This window comes from Salmo trutta, chromosome 14, assembly GCF_901001165.1.
Source record: "Salmo trutta chromosome 14, fSalTru1.1, whole genome shotgun sequence".
Taxonomy (NCBI): domain Eukaryota; kingdom Metazoa; phylum Chordata; class Actinopteri; order Salmoniformes; family Salmonidae; genus Salmo; species Salmo trutta.
In genome coordinates, this window is record NC_042970.1 from 83,303,471 (window position 1) to 83,323,751 (window position 20,281).

At 41.7% G+C, this 20,281-nt stretch overlaps 1 protein-coding gene across 1 annotated transcript; it reads left to right on the forward strand.

Moving 5' to 3' along the window:
* The first annotated feature begins 459 nt into the window (after nucleotides 1–459).
* On the forward strand, nucleotides 460–19,634 carry LOC115147684 (myosin heavy chain, fast skeletal muscle-like). The gene is made up of 40 exons (XM_029689983.1): nucleotides 460–505; nucleotides 637–864; nucleotides 2,538–2,684; nucleotides 3,659–3,815; nucleotides 4,111–4,138; nucleotides 4,406–4,520; nucleotides 4,618–4,710; nucleotides 5,050–5,110; nucleotides 5,252–5,350; nucleotides 5,853–5,956; nucleotides 6,135–6,273; nucleotides 7,081–7,199; nucleotides 7,362–7,511; nucleotides 7,606–7,776; nucleotides 7,953–8,256; nucleotides 8,593–8,657; nucleotides 8,751–8,838; nucleotides 8,955–9,072; nucleotides 9,188–9,311; nucleotides 9,735–9,871; nucleotides 10,341–10,596; nucleotides 10,782–11,024; nucleotides 11,566–11,742; nucleotides 11,839–11,984; nucleotides 12,140–12,230; nucleotides 12,601–12,990; nucleotides 13,112–13,238; nucleotides 13,439–13,557; nucleotides 14,295–14,491; nucleotides 14,628–14,811; nucleotides 14,937–15,102; nucleotides 15,269–15,393; nucleotides 15,567–15,875; nucleotides 16,116–16,319; nucleotides 16,476–16,601; nucleotides 16,730–16,900; nucleotides 18,302–18,406; nucleotides 18,503–18,598; nucleotides 19,001–19,132; nucleotides 19,517–19,634. Exons 2-40 carry the CDS (start codon nucleotides 649–651, stop codon nucleotides 19,535–19,537), a joined length of 5,820 nt encoding a protein of 1,939 aa, XP_029545843.1. The 5' UTR covers nucleotides 460–505; nucleotides 637–648; the 3' UTR covers nucleotides 19,538–19,634.
* The last annotated feature ends 647 nt before the right edge of the window (nucleotides 19,635–20,281 follow it).

Consider the following 20,281-nt stretch of genomic DNA (forward strand, 5'->3'; position numbering starts at 1 on the left):
GAGGTCTCTCCTACAATCCATGTCCTTCCCCAGAGTGGTCCATAATTAACTGTTGCTTGGTTAGCACTTCCAACCAGATATAAGGAGGCTGAGGCCCCAACATCCATAAGTCAGATACCTTCTTCCTCTGTGGTAAGACATCTCCAACTTTTACATTTGTCTCATGTTTGCGCTCAGCATCTGAGGCAGTAGCTAACTGCAGTGTTTGAATTAAGTTGTGCATGTCTCTTGTAAGATTTGACAGTATGCAATAAAGTGGCATTGATTTAAAATGTTTTACTTCCAATCTGTAACTTTCATTTACATAAAGTGAGGGGGTTCTAGAATGTAACTGGGCTTTCAGGGGTAATTATTTGAATGTGTAGTAAAGTGAGTTGCCAAAATGTTTTCGAACCCTTCGACAGCTAAATGATGAGCCTTTAGACTTGTGTGTTTTCACAACACCCTAATGTTTCACAGGGTCCTCCAAGAAGTACACATTCAACCGTAGGAGGGGGAAAAGAAGGTGAGACATGGTTTGAGTCTTCACATAAAAAGTGATGAGAATATTCTGAGAGATACTGTTCACTTAACTCTGTTGACTGGGGAGGAAGCACCACAGAGTCAATCATGTTTCTTGTTTCATCTCTTTCCTAGTTATCCGTCACCATGAGTACGGACGCGGAGATGCAAATCTACGGCAAGGCTGCCATATACCTCCGTAAGCCTGAGAGGGAGAGGATTGAGGCACAAACCGCACCCTTTGATTCAAAGAACTCCTGCTATGTGACAGACAAGGCGGAGCTGTACCTTAAGGGTCTGGTCACTGCCAGGGCCGACGGGAAGTGTACTGTAACAGTCACGAAACCTGACGGCAGTAAGGAGGTAAGTCTGATCTGAAAAGTATTCAAGTTTGTGCAATTACACTATTCCTTGAAAAATCATCTAAATTATCAAAGAAAATATCAACAATATGAAATCAGAAAGAAAAAAAAAAGATAAACATACAGTTCCTTCAGAATGTATTCTTGAATTTTTCAAAATGTTGTTGGTGTGTTACAGCTTGAATTCAAGATTTTGTATTTGTATCACTGGCCTACACACACACACACAATACCACATAACGTCAAAGTGGAATTATGTTTTTAGAAATATTTACGGATTGACTAAAATTAAAAGCTGAAATGTCTTGAGTCAGTAAGTATTCAACCCCTTTGTTATGGCAAGCTTAAATAAGTTCAGGAGTAAACATTAGCACAACAAGTCACATAATAAGTTGCATGGACTCACTCTGTGTACAATAATAGTGTTTAACATCATTTTTGAATGACTACCTCATCTCTGATTCCCACACATACAATTATCTGTAAGGTCCCTCAGTCAAGCAGTGAATTTTAAACACAGATTCAACCACTAAGACCAGGGAGGTTTTCCAGTGCCTTGCAAAGAAAGGCACCTACTGGTAGATGGGTAAAAAAAACAAAAAAAACATTTTAATTACACTTTGGATGGTATATCAATACACTCAGTCACTATGAAGATACAGGCGCCCTTCCTAACTCAGTTGCCAAAGAGGAAGGAAATCACTATGGATTTCACCATGAAGCCAATGGTGACTTTAAAACAGTTACAGAGTTTAATGGCTGTGATAGGAGAAAACTGAGGATGGAGCAACAACAACATTATAACAATGCTAACCTAAATGAAAGAGCAAAAATAAGAAATCTTATACAGAATAGAAATATTCCAAAACATGCATCCTATTTGCAATAAGTCATTAAAAGTAAAACTCTAAAGAATGTGGCAAAGAAATGAACTTCATGTCCTGAAGACAAAGTGTTACGTTTGGAGCAAATCCAACACATGACTGAATACCACTCTTCATATTTTCAGCAGGACAATAACCTAAAACACAAGGCCAAATATACGGTGGAGTTGTTTACCAAGACAACATTGAATGGCCTAGTTACATTTGACTTAAATGTGCTTGAAACTCTATGACAAGACTTGAAAATGGCTGTCTAGCAATGATCAACAACCAGCTTGACAGGGCTTGAAGAATAAAAAAATAAATAATGCACAATTATTGTACTAACCAGGTGTGTAAAGCTCTTGGAGACTTACCCAGAAAGACTCACAGCTGTAATCTCTGCCAAAGGTTATTCTAACATGTATTGACTCAGGTGTGTGAATACTTATGTAAATTAGATATTTCTGTATTTCATTATCAATAAATGTGCAAAAAATGTATTTTAAAAATATATATTTAATACATTTTGAATCCAGGCTGTAATACAACAAAATCTGGAATAAATTAAGGGGTATGAATACTTTTTGAAGCATTTCATTGTTTTTTGAAGGCAGTATATATCTAACACATTTCTCATGTTGACTAGTCAAGAATCACCATGTATGTGTCAGTGGGTGATAACTAGGTAGTTGGATTAAATGTGAAAATGCATTTTTTTGCATTATTAAACTTGTATTTAATGAGCAAAAAAATCATTCAGTCATGTCCAGTTTGATCTGTGTGTAATCTAGATTTCTGATTGTTTCAGGAAGGAAAAGAGTTCAAAGATGCAGACATCTATGAGATGAACCCCCCTAAGTACGACAAGATTGAGGACATGGCCATGATGACCTACCTGAATGAAGCCTCTGTGTTGTATAACCTCAAAGAGCGTTATGCAGCATGGATGATCTATGTAAGAAACCTGCAAATACAAACACACACATACATGAACATAAGAAATACATAAATACAGTACTACCCATACAGAGGAGTCTAAAAATATTGACACTTGATAAATATGAGCAAAAATGTATTCTAAAATCTTTTATGAGTTGGGAGGGATCTTATACCACTCATCCATACAGAATCCTTCCTGATCCTTGACATTCTTATTGACTGCCCTCTTGAATTCAAACCGCAGATTTTCAATGGGTTTCAAGTCCCGAGACTGAGATGGCCTTTGCCAAATGTTGACTTTGTGGCCAATTAACCATTTCATTGTAGATTTTCATGTGAACGTGGGTTTATTGTCCTGCTGGAAGATTAACTTGCGGCCAAGTTTCAGCCTTCTGGCAGAGGCAACGAGGTGTTCGGCTAAAATATCCGGGTACTTGATAATGTTCATGATACCATTGACCTTAACAAGGGCCCCAGGACCAGTGGAAGCAAAATAGCACCATAACATCAAAGATCCACAACCATATTTTACAGTAGGAAGGTGGTTCTTTTCTGCTTATGTATTCTAATTTCAGCACCAAACCCATCACTGGTTGGCTTACCCAAAGAGCTCTATTTTCGTGTCATCCAACAAATGTAAACGGCTTTACTAAAATGGAACTGGCACTTGGATTTGAACCAGTGCTTTGGTTGAATGACATGAAAATAGACCTCTATAATTTTGACCCCTATCTCTTTGAGAAATATATTACTTGTTAAAAACAAAATACTTTTTTACAAGCAATTGTATTAGTATAAAATAATATACTTTTGCAGCCTACAATATAGCTCAGTAAAGTGACCCCACTGTAAATGAATGGTAGAAACCAAAACATATCAATACAGTAGACCCACATCAGTATACCAAAGAACACCCACATCCTCACATAAATCCAGGTAAAAGTACATCTGACTTTACTAATCCCCTAATTTATTTATTCTTTCATCCAGACCTACTCTGGGCTCTTCTGTGCCACGGTGAACCCCTACAAGTGGCTCCCAGTGTACGACATGGAGGTTGTCAACGCCTACAGAGGGAAGAAGAGGATGGAGGCTCCACCCCATATCTTCTCCGTCTCTGACAACGCCTTTCAGTTCATGCTGATTGGTACGAGCTCTCATTCATGGATGGATGGATGGATGGATGGATGGATGGATGGATGGATGGATGGATGGATGGATGGATGGATGGATGGATCTCAAAGTCCAATAGAAATTAAAATATGCTTCAGAGAGGTATCTACTGTTTTCTAGTCTAGGTAATAACAGTTTGCTGGGAATATCTGATGTCACTACCCTTGAATAGAATGTTCCAAAGTAAAATTCATGATGATGCTATGAATTAAATAATGTCCCAATAATGTTGCTTGAGTATGATAAGCAATATGTTTTTTTGGTTCCAGATAAGGAGAATCAGTCCGTCCTGATTACGTAAGTTGTTTACTAAAATGGCACTTGAGAAAGTGTTTCTATTGTATTAAGTTGGGTCACTTGGTGTGATGAAATACATTACATTATGAATAGATTAGAGCATTAGGTTATGTGTAATAATGAGTCGATGAGAAGGAGTATTTGTTAATGATTTACTTATGTTAGAAAACAGGTCAACAGTATATTTTTCATGCTATTTCTTAGTGAAAGCCAATCTGACACTCAAACATGTAACTAAAACCCCTCATTCTCTGTCATATAAACCAGTGGGGAATCCGGTGCAGGAAAGACTGTCAACACCAAGCGTGTCATCCAGTACTTCGCCACCATTGCAGTGTCTGGTGGAGAGAAGAAGAAGGAAGCAGACCCCGGCAAAATGCAGGTAGGTTGTTCTTATGTTTGCCATTTTAACACATTTCAAGCAATGAAGAAAAAATTACTTTTCCAGTTTCTGAGCAACTTGTGTTTGTCTCAATCAGGGGTCTCTTGAGGATCAGATCATTGCAGCTAACCCTCTGCTGGAGGCTTACGGTAATGCCAAGACAGTGAGGAACGACAACTCGTCTCGCTTTGTAAGTATGAAGGGCATACTATGGAAGTTAACTTATATTGGAAGAATGTATTTCATTAGTTCCCTATAGTTACATTTTAACATTTCAGACTTGATTTGCTGTAGTAATAAAAAAAAATATATTTTTTAAATTATTTGCAATCCACGTAATAATTCAAATTTCCTGTTGCTGCAGGATTTTTCCCCCTGCTGTAGCAAACTGGATCCTACATCAAGATCCTATATCTGTATCAATAGATCCAACATCTGTCCAACAAACTGTAACATTTTAAAGGGGTCTATCAAAGTAAAATGTTAATTTATTTGTTGGCCTATTTCTAACCCCCATGCTCTACTACAGGGTAAATTCATCAGGATTCACTTCCAAGGTGGCAAACTGGCTAAAGCTGACATTGAAACCTGTGAGTTGGTTTTGATTGTTTCTCAATGCTTTCCTAAATTCACACATATTATTTTTTGGGAGATCATATCATCAAATGTAATTTTATCACATGTTCTCTCCTCTCTTTCTCTTTGTTTAATTCGTTCTCTCTCTTTCTCAGACCTGCTGGAGAAGTCTAGAGTGACCTTCCAGCTGCCCGATGAGAGAGGCTACCACATCTTCTTCCAGATGATGACCAACCACAAACCTGAGATAGTTGGTACGACAAAGTAAAGGTTCAGAGAAAATGATTCCCACCCATATTTCCCCCTAATCCTACCATCCCTCCCCTAAACCCCTCCCCCAACCCTACCATCCCTCCCCTAATTGGAGTAAACTAATGGACAACAATACTTAGGCTTCTACTTCCAGTTTATACATACTATATACATTTTACATACACAATATATTTTACAATAGTTGTCTTTTGTTTGTTTTTAGTCCCATCCTTCATCTACCCTCAACCCCTCCACACTAATAATACTATTACAATGATTACATCCAAGGTAGCAAGGCCTCTAGACATGGGTCAGGTCTCTGGGAAATATCTATCTAGTGATGCACTAGTCCACAAGTCTCAGTCTCCTCTTTTGATGCTATTTATTATATACTACATGTATCCTTGAGTCCATCTATTGAGTAAAGGAGGGAGAGATAGTGTAAAGGTAGGACAGCAGAATTCTAAGAGATTTAACTGACAAGCTGTTCTCTGTTGTCCACAGAAATGTCGCTCATCACCACCAACCCCTACGACTTCCCCATGTGCAGCCAGGGACAGATCACTGTGGCCAGCATCAATGACAATGATGAGCTGGATGCCACAGATGTGAGTCAAACAAAGGGTTAACCAAACTCTAGATAGGGAATGGGTAGGACCACCATACACACTGAATGCACTGTGAAATTCCAACTTGGTGGCAGCTGGGAATTTTCATGTATTTTTCTTTTTCACATACCAAACTACCCTTCAGTTTATCACTGTTGTACTTCCTCTTTAATGCCAGGATGCCATTACCATCCTGGGCTTCACTAATGAAGAGAAGCAGGCCATCTACAAGCTGACAGGAGCTGTATTGCACCATGGCAACTTGAAATTCAAACAGAAGCAACGTGAGGAGCAGGCCGAGCCAGACGGCACAGAGGGTAAGCCCCACTCATAGATATACAATATGTAAAGCATTAGTCCCATTCCCAAAGATATAAATATACTGAGTGTACAAAACATTAGGAACACCTTCCTAACATTGAGTTGCACCCCCTTTTGCCCTCAGAACAGCATAAATTTGTCAGGGCTTGGACTCGAAAATGTGTCGAAAATGTTCCACAGGGATGGTGGCCCATGCTGGCACTAATGCTTCCCACAATTGTGTCAAGTTGGCTGGATGTCCTTTGGGTGGTGGATCATTCTTTATACACACAGGAAATTGTTGAGTGTGAAAAACCCAGCAGCGTTGCAGTTCTTGACACACTCAAATTGGTGCGCCTGGCACCTACTACCATACCCCGTTCAAAGGCACGTAAATATTTTGTCCTGTCCATTCAGCTTCTAAATGGCACACATACACACACAATCCATGTCTCGACTGTATCAAGGCTTAAAAATCCTTCTTTAACCTCTCCCCCCTTCATCTACACTGATTGAAGTGGAATTAACAGGTGACATCAACAAGGGATCATAGCTTTCACCTAGATTCACCTGGTCAGTCTATGTCATGGAAAGAGCAGGTGTTCCTAATGTTTTGTACACCCAGTGTAGAACACGTAAGTTTCATATGAAAGTCAGGCAGGAGTCTTTTTTAAGACAAAATTCCAACCTCCAGAAATTATGGATATGTGAGAAAACCTAAACCTAACCCACAAAAACGTTAGCCAAACTATTTTGTCAGTGTGACATCAAAAACAAGTGATCTTGAATGTCCCTGAGTCTGTTGTTGTTGGTTCTCTCTCCAGTGGCTGATAAAATCGGCTACCTGCTGGGCCTGAACTCAGCTGAGATGTTGAAGGCTCTGTGCTACCCCAGAGTGAAGGTTGGCAACGAGTATGTGACCAAGGGACAGACTGTGCCTCAGGTAAGGCGGCCAAACAGAGAATCTACCATTTTCTGAGCGCCATCATTATTTTGAGGATGAGTGCATAGCTTTAAAAAAATATATTTATGTTGTTTTTCCCTAGCTCTTATCACAAGACATGGTCAATATCTCACATATTAATTTGAGGTATTATCATTGCAGGTTAATAACTCAGTCAGTGCTCTGGCCAAGTCTATCTATGAGAGGATGTTCTTGTGGATGGTCATCCGTATCAATGAGATGTTGGACACCAAGCAGCCAAGGCAGTTCTATATCGGTGTGCTTGACATTGCCGGGTTTGAGATCTTTGATGTGAGTATGACACCAGAACAAGACACTTAGATGTGATTGAGATGGATTACAGTCTTGTATGATGGAATTATCCCTTTTAAAACTCCATCAACAGTACAACAGCATGGAGCAGCTGTGCATCAACTTCACCAATGAGAAACTGCAACAGTTTTTCAACCACACCATGTTTGTCCTGGAGCAAGAGGAGTACAAGAAGGAGGGAATCGTTTGGGCCTTCATTGACTTTGGCATGGACTTGGCTGCCTGCATTGAGCTTATTGAGAAGGTAAGCTGTCTGTGAGGATTTTAAGGGTACAGCGTATCTGACTGTTGAGAACTCAATATGTTTCCTATTATGTGCCCCTAAATGAATATAATCCTATAACAGCATGTTTGCCAAAGGAATTAATGTGATCAAAAATGTAAATATCACTAATTTGATATACATCTCTTTTTGTAAAGCCATTGGGCATCTTCTCCATCCTTGAAGAGGAGTGCATGTTCCCCAAGTCTTCAGACACTACCTTCAAGGACAAGCTGTACTCCCAGCATCTTGGCAAAACAAAGGCGTTTGAGAAGCCCAAGCCTGCCAAAGGCAAAGCAGAGGCCCACTTCTCCCTGGTGCACTACGCCGGCACTGTGGACTACAACATCACTGGGTGGCTGGAGAAGAACAAGGACCCCCTGAACGACTCAGTTTGTCAGCTGTACGGGAAGTCTTCAGTCAAACTTTTGGCTGCCCTGTATCCCGCTGCCCCACCTGAGGGTAAGACTGGCATCAAGTCAAAATATTTAATTAAGCACTTGTTACAACCAAATGTTCTTTAAAGTCTTTGAATGTATCAGAATTTCTCAGGGTTTATTACTGGGTTAATTTAGTCATACAATAGCTGTTATTCTACACAATCTCATTGGCAGCATTTGCCTCTAGATAAGTGTGAAGTTAGCCAGAGATTCTCTGGTTTATAATTAGTCTGCTTGCTGAAGACAAGACCACTCTAGATTTCTTACATACTCTTATTATTATTATTATTCTATTTATTCCACCCACTCTAGGAAATGTACTTTTCTAGTTATCTTTTATTTTTCCCCATTTTAACAGATACAACCAAGAAAGGAGGCAAGAAGAAGGGTGGTTCCATGCAGACTGTGTCCTCCCAGTTCAGGGTGAGCTTTTGAAATGTGTTTATTCAGTCCTTCAAAAGGTGCATTAATTATCATAAATTATTTCTGAGAAAATGGTTTGTAACCCTCCTACAGGAGAACTTACATAAGCTGATGACCAACTTGAGGAGCACTCATCCTCACTTTGTGCGCTGCCTGATCCCCAATGAGTCAAAGACTCCAGGTACAATAAATATTAAGTTAAATATGGAGTCTTATCAGTACAGTATCAGTAACCTCAACCATTCCAATCTTTAACCTGTTTATGAGTATTAAAATAGACTTGGTTTGTTTTACCAGGTCTGATGGAGAACTTCCTGGTTATCCACCAGCTCAGGTGTAATGGTGTACTGGAGGGTATCAGGATCTGCAGAAAGGGCTTCCCCAGCAGAATCATCTATGCTGACTTCAAGCAGAGGTATACAAACATAAATGCACACATGCACACAGATCTGCTACAAGGATAAGCTTACCTTTTACGTAATATAACCAATCTACAACTTCACATATGTAAATAATCTATCTTTATTCAGGTACAAAGTACTGAATGCCAGTGTCATCCCTGAGGGCCAGTTCATGGACAACAAGAAGGCTTCTGAGAAGCTGCTTGGATCCATTGATGTGAATCACGAGGATTACAAGTTTGGACACACCAAGGTCAGTCAAAAACCCCCAGTAAAATCTGACAACAAAACACAACTTGAATGATAATTTAAACCCGTACCATATAAAATCTCTCCAGGTGATCTATCCATCCTTCTGTTCTTTCTTATTCATTTCACTAATGGAAAAGGTGGAAAAACATTGTACTATTTTTTTATTCAAAGTCATGCATCACAAGTATAGAAGAGAAACTAAACTCATTATCATGTACATTGTGTTAGAGTGGTATGGCTGCAGCTATCTGTATCTGTGTACATTATTAATCTACAACTGTACAATAACTAACAACTTAGAAACAACCTATCCCATGGTTTGTTTGTAGCCATATCAAAGTTAATGTTGTTTAAATCAATCTAGTGGTTTGACCCTGTCTGTCACCATCTGTGGTTCCATTGACCATGTTAACCTGTGTCTCAGGTGTTCTTCAAAGCCGGTCTGCTGGGTGTCCTGGAGGAGATGAGAGACGAGAAGCTGGCCACTCTGGTCGGCATGGTCCAGGCTCTCAGCCGTGGATTCCTCATGAGGAGAGAGTTTAGCAAGATGATGGAGAGGAGGTGAGGAATAGTAGACATCTTGGCAAAGCTTTCTGTCAACCACCTGTATCTAATGCATTATGATTACATACTGTAAATGCTGTAAGATGTTCAGAATGAGAAAGTACATCTTATAATGGTCTACTAAAGCTTTTGGGTTAATTCATTTAGTCCAGAAATGGATGTAGCAACTAAGGATTCTAGCTTTATAGCTGCAGTTTGGGATTTGGCTGTTCAATTGACATTTAAATGTGTGGTATTTACCCATTCATTCTTGAAGAATATAAAATGTCTCATGAGCTTAGCATGACTGTCAACCCTTGCATCTAGACCGCTGTCTATGAATTTAAGAGGGGGTACATTTCCCTAGCCCCATTCCTCAGCTGTAAACAAACAGTGGCAGGTGGTTCTGTTTTGTTGTTCATCTAATCACAGAATGTAGCTTTAAGCATGTCACTCACCATGCCACTCTATCCTTTCTGTCGACCAGAGAATCAATTTACGCCATCCAGTACAACATCCGCTCATTCATGAATGTGAAAACCTGGCCATGGATGAAGTTGTACTTCAAGATCAAGCCCCTGCTGCAGAGTGCTGAGACTGAGAAGGAGCTGGCCAACATGAAGGAGAACTATGAGAAGATGACAGCAGACCTGGCCAAGGCTCTGTCTACAAAGAAGCAAATGGAGGAGAAGTTGGTGGCCCTGACGCAGGAGAAGAACGACCTGGCGCTCCAAGTCGCATCTGTGAGTGAAAAAACAACCCTCATTACAGGCACATTTACATACACATGAATACACATACATATGAACACACATTTTTATTGCCCTATTTATTGTCCTATTGATTTGCTCTGGCCTCTTTGAGTAATATGTATACTTTGATACACAAAGTGAGGCCTCTGATTTTGTTTCTCCTGTTCTGAAACCAGGAAGGAGAGAGTCTGAACGATGCTGAGGAAAGGTGTGAGGGGCTCATCAAGAGCAAGATCCAGCTGGAGGCCAAACTCAAAGAGACGACCGAGAGGCTGGAGGATGAGGAGGAGATCAATGCTGAGTTGACTGCCAAGAAGAGGAAGCTGGAGGATGAGTGCTCTGAGCTGAAGAAGGACATTGATGACCTGGAGCTCACCCTGGCCAAAGTGGAGAAGGAGAAGCACGCCACTGAAAACAAGGTCTTGTGTCTTACCATAGACAGTCTAACCAAACAATAATCAAATCAAAACATAGCTTAACAGAAATGGAATTCAAGTTGTATTGTGGGTGCAGGAACAATTACGACACAATAGTAGAATTTCAGTTGTGGGGTACTCCCCAAATATATTGCATGTTCTGCTCCCCCCTCATCGGGCGGCAGGTAGGTTAGTGGTTAGCGCGTTGGACTAGAAACAGAAAGGTTACACGAGATGACAAGCTAAAAAATTAATGAAAAAAAAGATATATCTGTTGTTCTGCCCCTGAACAAGGCACTGTTCCTTGGCCGTCATTGAAAATAAGAATTTGTTCTTAACTGACTTGCCTATTTAAATAAAGGTAAAAAAATGTAATGTTTGACTTCCATTCAGTAGACTGGCATGGTGAACACTGCCACCTAGTGTTGAATCTATAGTACAGTAATTGTTGAGGCATTTCTAATCTAAATGAATTGAATGCAATATATAACAAACAATGTCTGTCCTTTATGGTGAAGTATTATTATGTTGTGGCCATTTACAGGTTAAAAACCTGACAGAGGAGATGGCATCTATGGATGAGAGTGTTGCCAAGCTGACCAAGGAGAAGAAAGCCCTCCAAGAGGCCCACCAGCAGACACTGGATGACCTGCAGGCAGAGGAGGACAAAGTCAACACTCTGACCAAGGCCAAGACCAAGCTGGAACAGCAAGTGGACGACGTGAGTGGAGTTGGACATTTTGGCCATGATAGTATGTAAGATGATATTATCTTCAGTTGTTTAGATTTGAACAATATATGTGTCTTTATCTTCTAGCTTGAGGGTTCTTTGGAGCAAGAGAAGAAGCTCCGTATGGACCTTGAGAGATCCAAGAGAAAGCTGGAGGGAGATCTGAAACTGGCCCAGGAGTCCATAATGGACCTGGAGAATGACAAGCAGCAAGCTGATGAGAAAATCAAGAAGTAAACACAAACAAATGACTACAGTATTACCTGCTATGACGGTTGTTTTGGGCTAATTCTTGTAATGATGAAAGAGCACTTGAATGGTATGATCCTCTCCCTTTACACTATCAAACCAAAACAAACTCTGCAATTGACATATTTTTGTTTCTTAGGAAGGAGTTTGAGACCACCCAGCTCCTCAGCAAGATTGAGGATGAGCAGTCTCTGGGAGCTCAGCTGCAGAAGAAGATCAAGGAACTCCAGGTACAGTACAGGATACAAGTTCAAGTACAGAAAAGCACACAACAGAATCCTTTCCTTTAAAAAAAAATACACTTTTTCTGGCAGCAGACAGTATTCCAGGTGGCTTCTGATGGCTCAGTAGGTTGGAAGATGGTTTTTCTTGTTGGTGCTTCTTACCATCCCCACTCAGCCCTCAATGACAATATCCATGTTAAAATGGCTAATGAGGGTTTGGCTCCTGCATGGGACACTCTCTGCTGAATATATTAGTGTAACTGACTTTTTATTAAACACATTTATGCAAAATATACATACTGTTATTATTTTGTGAGGTTCAATTGTTTCAACTGTATTGTAGTGTTCATCCCCTTGCTCCTGCCCCCTGTTCTAGGCCCGTATTGAGGAGCTGGAGGAAGAAATTGAGGCTGAGCGTGCTGCCAGGGCTAAGGTTGAGAAGCAGAGGGCCGATCTCTCCAGGGAACTTGAGGAGATCAGCGAGAGGCTGGAGGAGGCCGGAGGCGCCACTGCTGCTCAGATTGAGATGAACAAGAAGCGTGAGGCTGAGTTCCAGAAGCTGCGTCGTGATCTTGAAGAGTCCACCCTGCAGCATGAGGCCACAGCCGCCGCTCTGCGTAAGAAGCAGGCCGACAGTGTGGCTGAGCTCGGGGAGCAGATCGACAACCTGCAGCGCGTCAAGCAGAAGCTGGAGAAGGAGAAGAGCGAGTACAAGATGGAGATTGATGACCTCTCCAGCAACATGGAGGCCGTTGCCAAGGCTAAGGTGAGTAGTAATGTTTTGATCAAGCAGTGTTGAGGATGGTCAACTACATTACCATTCGATTGAACTGAAGTTGACAGGAGTCACATATATAAAGTAATGATGGAACATGGTTCACTAACAGGGCAATCTGGAGAAGATGTGCCGTACTCTTGAGGACCAGCTGAGCGAGCTCAAGACTAAGAATGATGAGAATGTTCGCCAGGTCAACGACATCAGCGGACAGAGGGCCAGACTCCTGACAGAAAATGGTACCATCAACAATAAACAACAAGCCAATGCTTTCCTTCAGTAGACCCAACATGTATTAGGGGCTATAGGCACATAGTCCACTCCACATATGTGGTGAACAGTACAGTAGAAACTAACATTGCCCTACGATACCTCAAAATACATTTTCAATCTTAGAGAACAGAGACCCTATTAACAAGATGTCCCTCTGTCCCTGCAGGTGAGTTTGGTCGCCAGCTGGAGGAGAAGGAAGCCCTGGTGTCTCAGCTGACCAGAGGAAAACAGGCCTTCACCCAGCAGGTGGAGGAACTGAAGAGGGCGACTGAGGAGGAGGTCAAGGTAAGGGACCCAAGATGGACTCCACCGTCCACAGAGTTTAGAGCAATATCTTCACATAGATGGTGACTACGCCACCCTCAGAGATTCCTACTGTCTCTCCACCCTCAGAGGCTCCTACTGTCTCTCCACCCTCAGAGATTCCTACTGTCTCTCCACCCTCAGAGATTCCTACTGTCTCTCCACCCTCAGAGATTCCTACTGTCTCTCCACCCTCAGAGGCTCCTACTGTCTCTAAACCCTCATAGACTACTACTATCTCTCCACCCTCAGAGGCTCCTACTGTCTCTAAACCCTCATAGACTACTACTGTCTCTCCACCCTCAGAGATTCCTACTGTCTCTCCACCCTCAGAGGCTCCTACTGTCTCTCCACCCTCAGAGACTCCTACTGTCTCTCCACCCTCAGAGACTCCTACTGTCTCTCCACCCTCAGAGGCTCCTACTGTCTCTCCACCCTCAGAGACTCCTACTGTCTCTCCACCCTCAGAGACTCCTACTGTCTCTCCACCCTCATAGACTACTACTGTCTCTCCACCCTCAGAGATTCCTACTGTCTCTCCACCCTCAGAGGCTCCTACTGTCTCTCCACCCTCAGAGACTCCTACTGTCTCTCCACCCTCAGAGACTCCTATTGTCTCTCTACCCTCAGTGACTCCTATTGTCTCTCCACCCTCAGAGACTTCGACCATAATGTGTTTGACTATCTCACTCATATCTCCTTGTCTTTCATTCTCACAGGCTAAAAATGCACTGGCCCACAGTGTCCAGTCTGCTCGCCATGACTGTGACCTCCTGAGGGAGCAGTTTGAGGAGGAGCAGGAGGCCAAGGCAGAGCTGCAACGCGGCATGTCCAAGGCCAACAGTGAGGTGGCTCAGTGGAGGACTAAGTATGAAACTGATGCTATCCAGCGCACAGAGGAGCTGGAGGAGGCCAAGTGAGTCACACGCAACAGAACAACTCAGATATGGTGTGGATGGTGAGGGTGGTAAGAGGGCTCTGACAAAATGTTACATCAGTATGTATTGTAACATATCTCTCACTCCATAAAACCTCCCTCTGTCGTCCAACAGGAAGAAGCTGGCCCAGCGTCTGCAGGAGGCTGAGGAGACCATTGAGGCGACCAACTCCAAGTGCGCCTCCCTGGAGAAGACCAAGCAGAGGCTGCAGGGAGAGGTGGAGGACCTCATGATTGATGTTGAGAGAGCCAACGCATTGGCCGCCAACCTCGACAAGAAGCAGAGGAACTTTGACAAGGTGAAAATGAATAAACCTCACCATAGGCTTATATTTACTGTTTGAAATATGATCAATTGTAGCATATTTCTGATTCAAAACTCTTCATCAATGACTTCTGATGAAAATCCCATGGATTCTCCTAGGTTCTGGCAGAGTGGAAGCAGAAGTATGAGGAGGGCCAGGCTGAGCTGGAAGGAGCTCAGAAGGAAGCTCGCTCTATGAGTACTGAACTCTTCAAGATGAAGAACTCCTACGAAGAGGCTCTGGATCATCTGGAGACTCTGAAGAGAGAGAACAAGAACCTGCAACGTGAGCATTTGACAGCAATTCTATTTGGCTCATGTTTCATTAGCAATATTAATTGCTGTTAATAAATTCACTGTTATTATGATTCAATGTCAACTTCAGTGCATTGGCGATATCCACTGAAAATCTCCCAAGTCTAAACTGCTCTTGTGTGTGTGTGTGTGTGTAGAGGAGATCTCTGACCTGACTGAGCAGATCGGAGAGACTGGCAAGAGCATCCATGAGCTGGAGAAGGCCAAGAAGACCGTGGAGACAGAGAAGTCTGAGATCCAGACCGCTCTGGAGGAGGCTGAGGTACAAACTACAGTTGTTTGATGGGAAAAGCAGTGGTAAACTAGCCAAAGCCGGCTACAGTCCAATGATCCCTGTATTGGAGTTTATTGTAGTCGTATATATATTTACTTCCTTGTGTTATATACATCCAAATGTATTTAACACAATTCACATGACTGCTTCTGTTTGTCCAGGGAACACTGGAGCACGAGGAATCCAAGATTCTGCGTGTGCAGCTGGAGCTGAACCAGATCAAGGGTGAGGTGGACAGGAAGATCGCTGAGAAGGACGAGGAGATGGAGCAGATCAAGAGGAACAGCCAGAGGGTGGTTGACTCCATGCAGAGCACCCTGGACTCTGAGGTCAGGAGCAGGAATGATGCCCTGAGGGTGAAGAAGAAGATGGAGGGAGACCTGAACGAGATGGAGATCCAGCTGAGCCACTCCAACAGGCAGGCCGCTGAGGCCCAGAAACAGCTGAGGAACGTCCAGGGACAGCTCAAGGTAAAGGGACTGGGACATCACTCTCAAAAATCTGAACATGGCTAGAGATTTGTGAGAGATGTGTTTGCAGATTTGTGAATCTGTAGAAAAGAATAGAACAGAGGATTTGAATAGAGTAGTTTATGTACTAAAGGTAGCGATACTGGGGAAATTCTTACCAATGAACATTTCTATCACTGATCGATCCTATCACCCCTACTTCCACAAGTCCTAATGAACGTATGTCATTGTGAACTCCAGGATGCCCAATTGCACCTTGATGACGCCGTCCGTGTCGCAGAAGACATGAAGGAGCAGGCAGCCATGGTGGAGCGCAGAAACGGTCTGATGGTGGCTGAAATTGAGGAGCTGAGAGTTGCTGTGGAGCAGACAGAGAGAGGCCGCAAAGTGGCTGAGACTGAGCTGGTAGACGCCAGTGAGCGTGTTGGACTGCTGCACTCCCAGGTATGGGTCAAAACCATTTATAATGACACTCAACCAAGCATACAGTTTAAACACACCTGGAATTTGACAGTGCTTGCTTTAGATTTTCAGAACTTCAGTCTAGTGACTTGCAAGTTCTCTTGAGACTGAAACAAATCGTCTTGTTTCCTTCTTCAGAACACCAGCCTTCTGAACACCAAGAAGAAGCTGGAGACTGACCTGGTGCAGGTGCAGGGAGAGGTGGACGACATCATCCAGGAGGCCAGGAATGCAGAGGAGAAGGCCAAAAAGGCAATCACTGATGTGAGTCCTTGAATTACATCAACTTCATTTGTCCCCAAGTGCCAATGATAACTGGGCTGGTTATAAACAACAAAGATCTGAGAGGGGCATTATGATTGGTGCATAAATTAAACAAAATACTTTTCCAGGCGGCCATGATGTCTGAGGAGCTGAAGAAGGAGCAGGACACCAGCTCTCACCTGGAGAGGATGAAGAAGAACCTGGAGGTCACAGTCAAGGACCTGCAGCACCGCCTAGATGAGGCTGAGAATCTGGCCATGAAGGGAGGCAAGAAGCAGCTCCAGAAACTGGAGTCCAGGGTGAGTTATCAGCAGGGTGGATTAGGGGGGATTAAAAGACAGATTGCTGGAAATGTATTTGATCATGTAAAAATACACAGGAGCATTGTTTAATGACTTGTTCTCGCAATAACCCATCTAGATCAGGGGTTCCCAAACTGTTTTGTGGCAAGGACCACTTCTGTGATAGCGAATTCATCAGTGACCCCCCTCATAATATCAGAACACAACTCCTACTTTAAAGTGCATCAAAAATAGCATCCACGCAGATTTACTATGACTTCTGCAGTGCATGACTGGACTAATCAAGTCTCAGGACCTGGGAAATAAAAAATGTAAGTCCCCCTTCTTTGCATCAGAGAGAAAATGTTGCAGTTTTAAAGCTTAAATTACTGTACATTTATGATCACAACAAAACAAATTATAATAATTGTACGCTTATTTAGTGGAGTTGATCCAAGACCTTTACATAAACGCAAATGTATTACTCTAGTTGCTTCGTTCAGGCTTAAACTGTTGTCACAGCAGACGTCTTCTAATCTGCCATTTCAATCATAATAATAATAATAATTCACAATAAATATCAACACACAATAGAATATATATTCATCGAATTAATGTCATAGTAATAATTTCTCTCTCTCGTTACCTCTCATTCACCGGCCGTTGCTAGGGAAGCTAGCGTTGCTATGCGGGGCTACCAGCTAGCGGGCTAATGGCTGAATTAGCTTTTAGGCTAGCGGACTTTAATAAGTTCATAAAACCTGAAAATACAACATAATATCTCAACAAACATATGTACATACTCCAGAAACATTACCGTCTTGAATATGGTGATTTTACACTCGCTTACCTTCAAAATAAAGATATAAAAATGTATTTATGTCGGTGTTTCTGTCTTGCTCAATTGACGAACTTCTCTCAACTGCCATAGCGCGAGCTCCATAGTAGAAGAAATGTCCCAACATTAAAACATGCGAGTGGCGGCATCTAGTGGCCATACTGGTACTGCACAATATGCCACTAAACGCATGACAACATCGACTGTCATATTACTAATACAAGAAGAATTGAGTTGTGAGCCTCCCAGACCCGTTGTTTACCTAAGAGTTAATAACATAAATTGTGGATGAATAATTTTACATTGTACTGTATTGCACCCTCTAAACGTTTTCCAAAGATCCCTGGCTGTTTAATCTATTCTTGCTAGAAATATACATAAACAAATTGAAATGTAAATTCCACTTTGAGAACCACTACCTAGATAATGAAAAGTTGTTGTTATTATTACAGAGTACATAGGAACAGATAACAACTGTGCCTCCTTGACTGAGTAGAAGACTAAACCTCTGCTTTACAAATATTTGTTACGTCGGATTTCACGGCCTCAAACAAATGCCTACATTTATTTCTTCCACAAAGGTGCGTGAGCTCGAGACTGAGGTGGAGGCCGAGCAGAGAAGAGGTGTAGATGCTGTCAAGGGAGTCCGCAAGTATGAGCGCAGAGTCAAGGAGCTCACTTACCAGGTAAGAGAAAGTGCCTTCTTTACACAATTGACACTAACACAGAGAGGTTTGTGTATAAAACTCTTGTGACATTGATTCTTTGCTCATCTCTCACAGACTGAGGAGGATAAGAAGAACGTTAACAGACTTCAGGACCTGGTAGATAAGCTGCAGATGAAAGTGAAGGCCTACAAGAGGCAGGCTGAGGAAGCGGTGAGTCACAGACTTAGTCAAATTCTCTGAAAGCATACAATCGAAAATGTATTTTTTTCCCTACAAAATGTAATGTCCATACGGTTTAGTTGAAGTGTTGCTACAGCACACCAATTGATAGTGCAAGTAATTGCTGAAGAAATTATACACATTTCCGAGTGCCTCCTATTCCTGTGTTACAAACTTAAAGGAGAGGAAGTTGAATATGAATTTGCTGGTCTAGTGGTAGTGCTGGAGGCAGCGGTTTGTTCCCACTCACTTCCTCTTCTGTATCATCTATCTCACTATATACATTGCTTTCCTAAATCTGCCAATATGTGTTTTGTTGAAAATAATATTTTAATTTCCTACCTGAAGCTTCAAATGCTGATGTTCTGCTCTCCCTCTCTTTTCCTCACCCAGGAGGAAGCAGCAAACCAGCACATGTCTAAGTTCAGGAAGGTTCAGCATGAGCTGGAGGAGGCTGAGGAGCGTGCTGACATCGCTGAGACTCAGGTCAACAAGCTCAGAGCCAAGACCCGTGACTCTGGAAAGGTACAGAACTGCTGCTAAACCTATACCTGACTCATGTTCAGATATGACCACATAAACACCATCTATGATTCAGTCTTCTCAGAGGTCAATACTGACCTTTTAAACTCAACTGTATTTAAGATCTCTAAGAAGCACATTTCAGGTAGGGCAACAACAACAAAAAATATTATATAGTACTTATAGATAGATAGATAGATAGATAGATAGATAGATAGATAAGATAGATAAGATAGATAAGATAGATAGATAGTACTTCAACATCTAAAATCCAAGCTGAGCACTGAGCACTAGACTTGATCCATTATATTCTATCCAAGTTTATCCATATATTTATCATGTTCATTATTATTACTGACCCATTACATTCTTTATTTCTTCTTACAGGGAAAAGAAGCTGCTGAATAAACATGACCAAAGTCTTATCATTTTCCTGTGTTGCATAAAATATGATTTTCATGGTAAAATGTTGAGCATTGATTAAAAACATGAAAGCCTTCATAAACTTCCTTTGTGACTGTGGACTTATTACTCAGCAAACAGCTTTTTCATACAATAAAAGTACTGTACTTTAATTAAAGAAGCACTCTTGATTTTCAACAACAACAAAGCGTTTACCCCCAAAAACGGGTCACTTTTTCTGGTAAACAGCTGAGGGATGAGGCTGGAGAAATGTAACCACTCTCAAAATTCAATGACTAAGCTATGGATCACAGGAACTGACCTTCCAAACATCAGCATGATAATTTAAACTATGGACAGGCCCAAATGTAAATGTTTCAAAAATAAAAAGATATGAGCAGCATATGTATGCATAACCATGGTAGCAATTGAAAGGGAACAATTTGGAGATTGTTGGGAAATTCTCAGAACAAAGTTCTAAGGAAACAACAAACCATATTTTTGCATATGAACGTCATCACAGATTATGCAAATATTAATATCTTGTAAAAACACTACTTAAACATACATGGTAATCGAGCATCTGACCAAATTATGTGAGACTTTAGTTCTGGGTTCAATTGATATTATGCCCACATAAATGGGGAAAGAAATGACAAATGTGATATTGATTTATCATTAGACAATTTGCATTATCCAATAGATTTTCTGCAGATATGCACTTCCATAACAATTAGCGTTCCCCTCCAG

Coding starts and splice junctions, on each gene's coding strand:
- LOC115147684 (XM_029689983.1), top strand. CDS start 649: ATGAGTACGGACGCGGAGATGCAAATCTACGGCAAGGCTGCCATATAC. Junction 7,512..7,605: donor CCGGGTTTGAGATCTTTGAT/GTGAGTATGACA, acceptor CTCCATCAACAG/TACAACAGCATGGAGCAGCT. Junction 11,025..11,565: donor AGCACGCCACTGAAAACAAG/GTCTTGTGTCTT, acceptor GGCCATTTACAG/GTTAAAAACCTGACAGAGGA.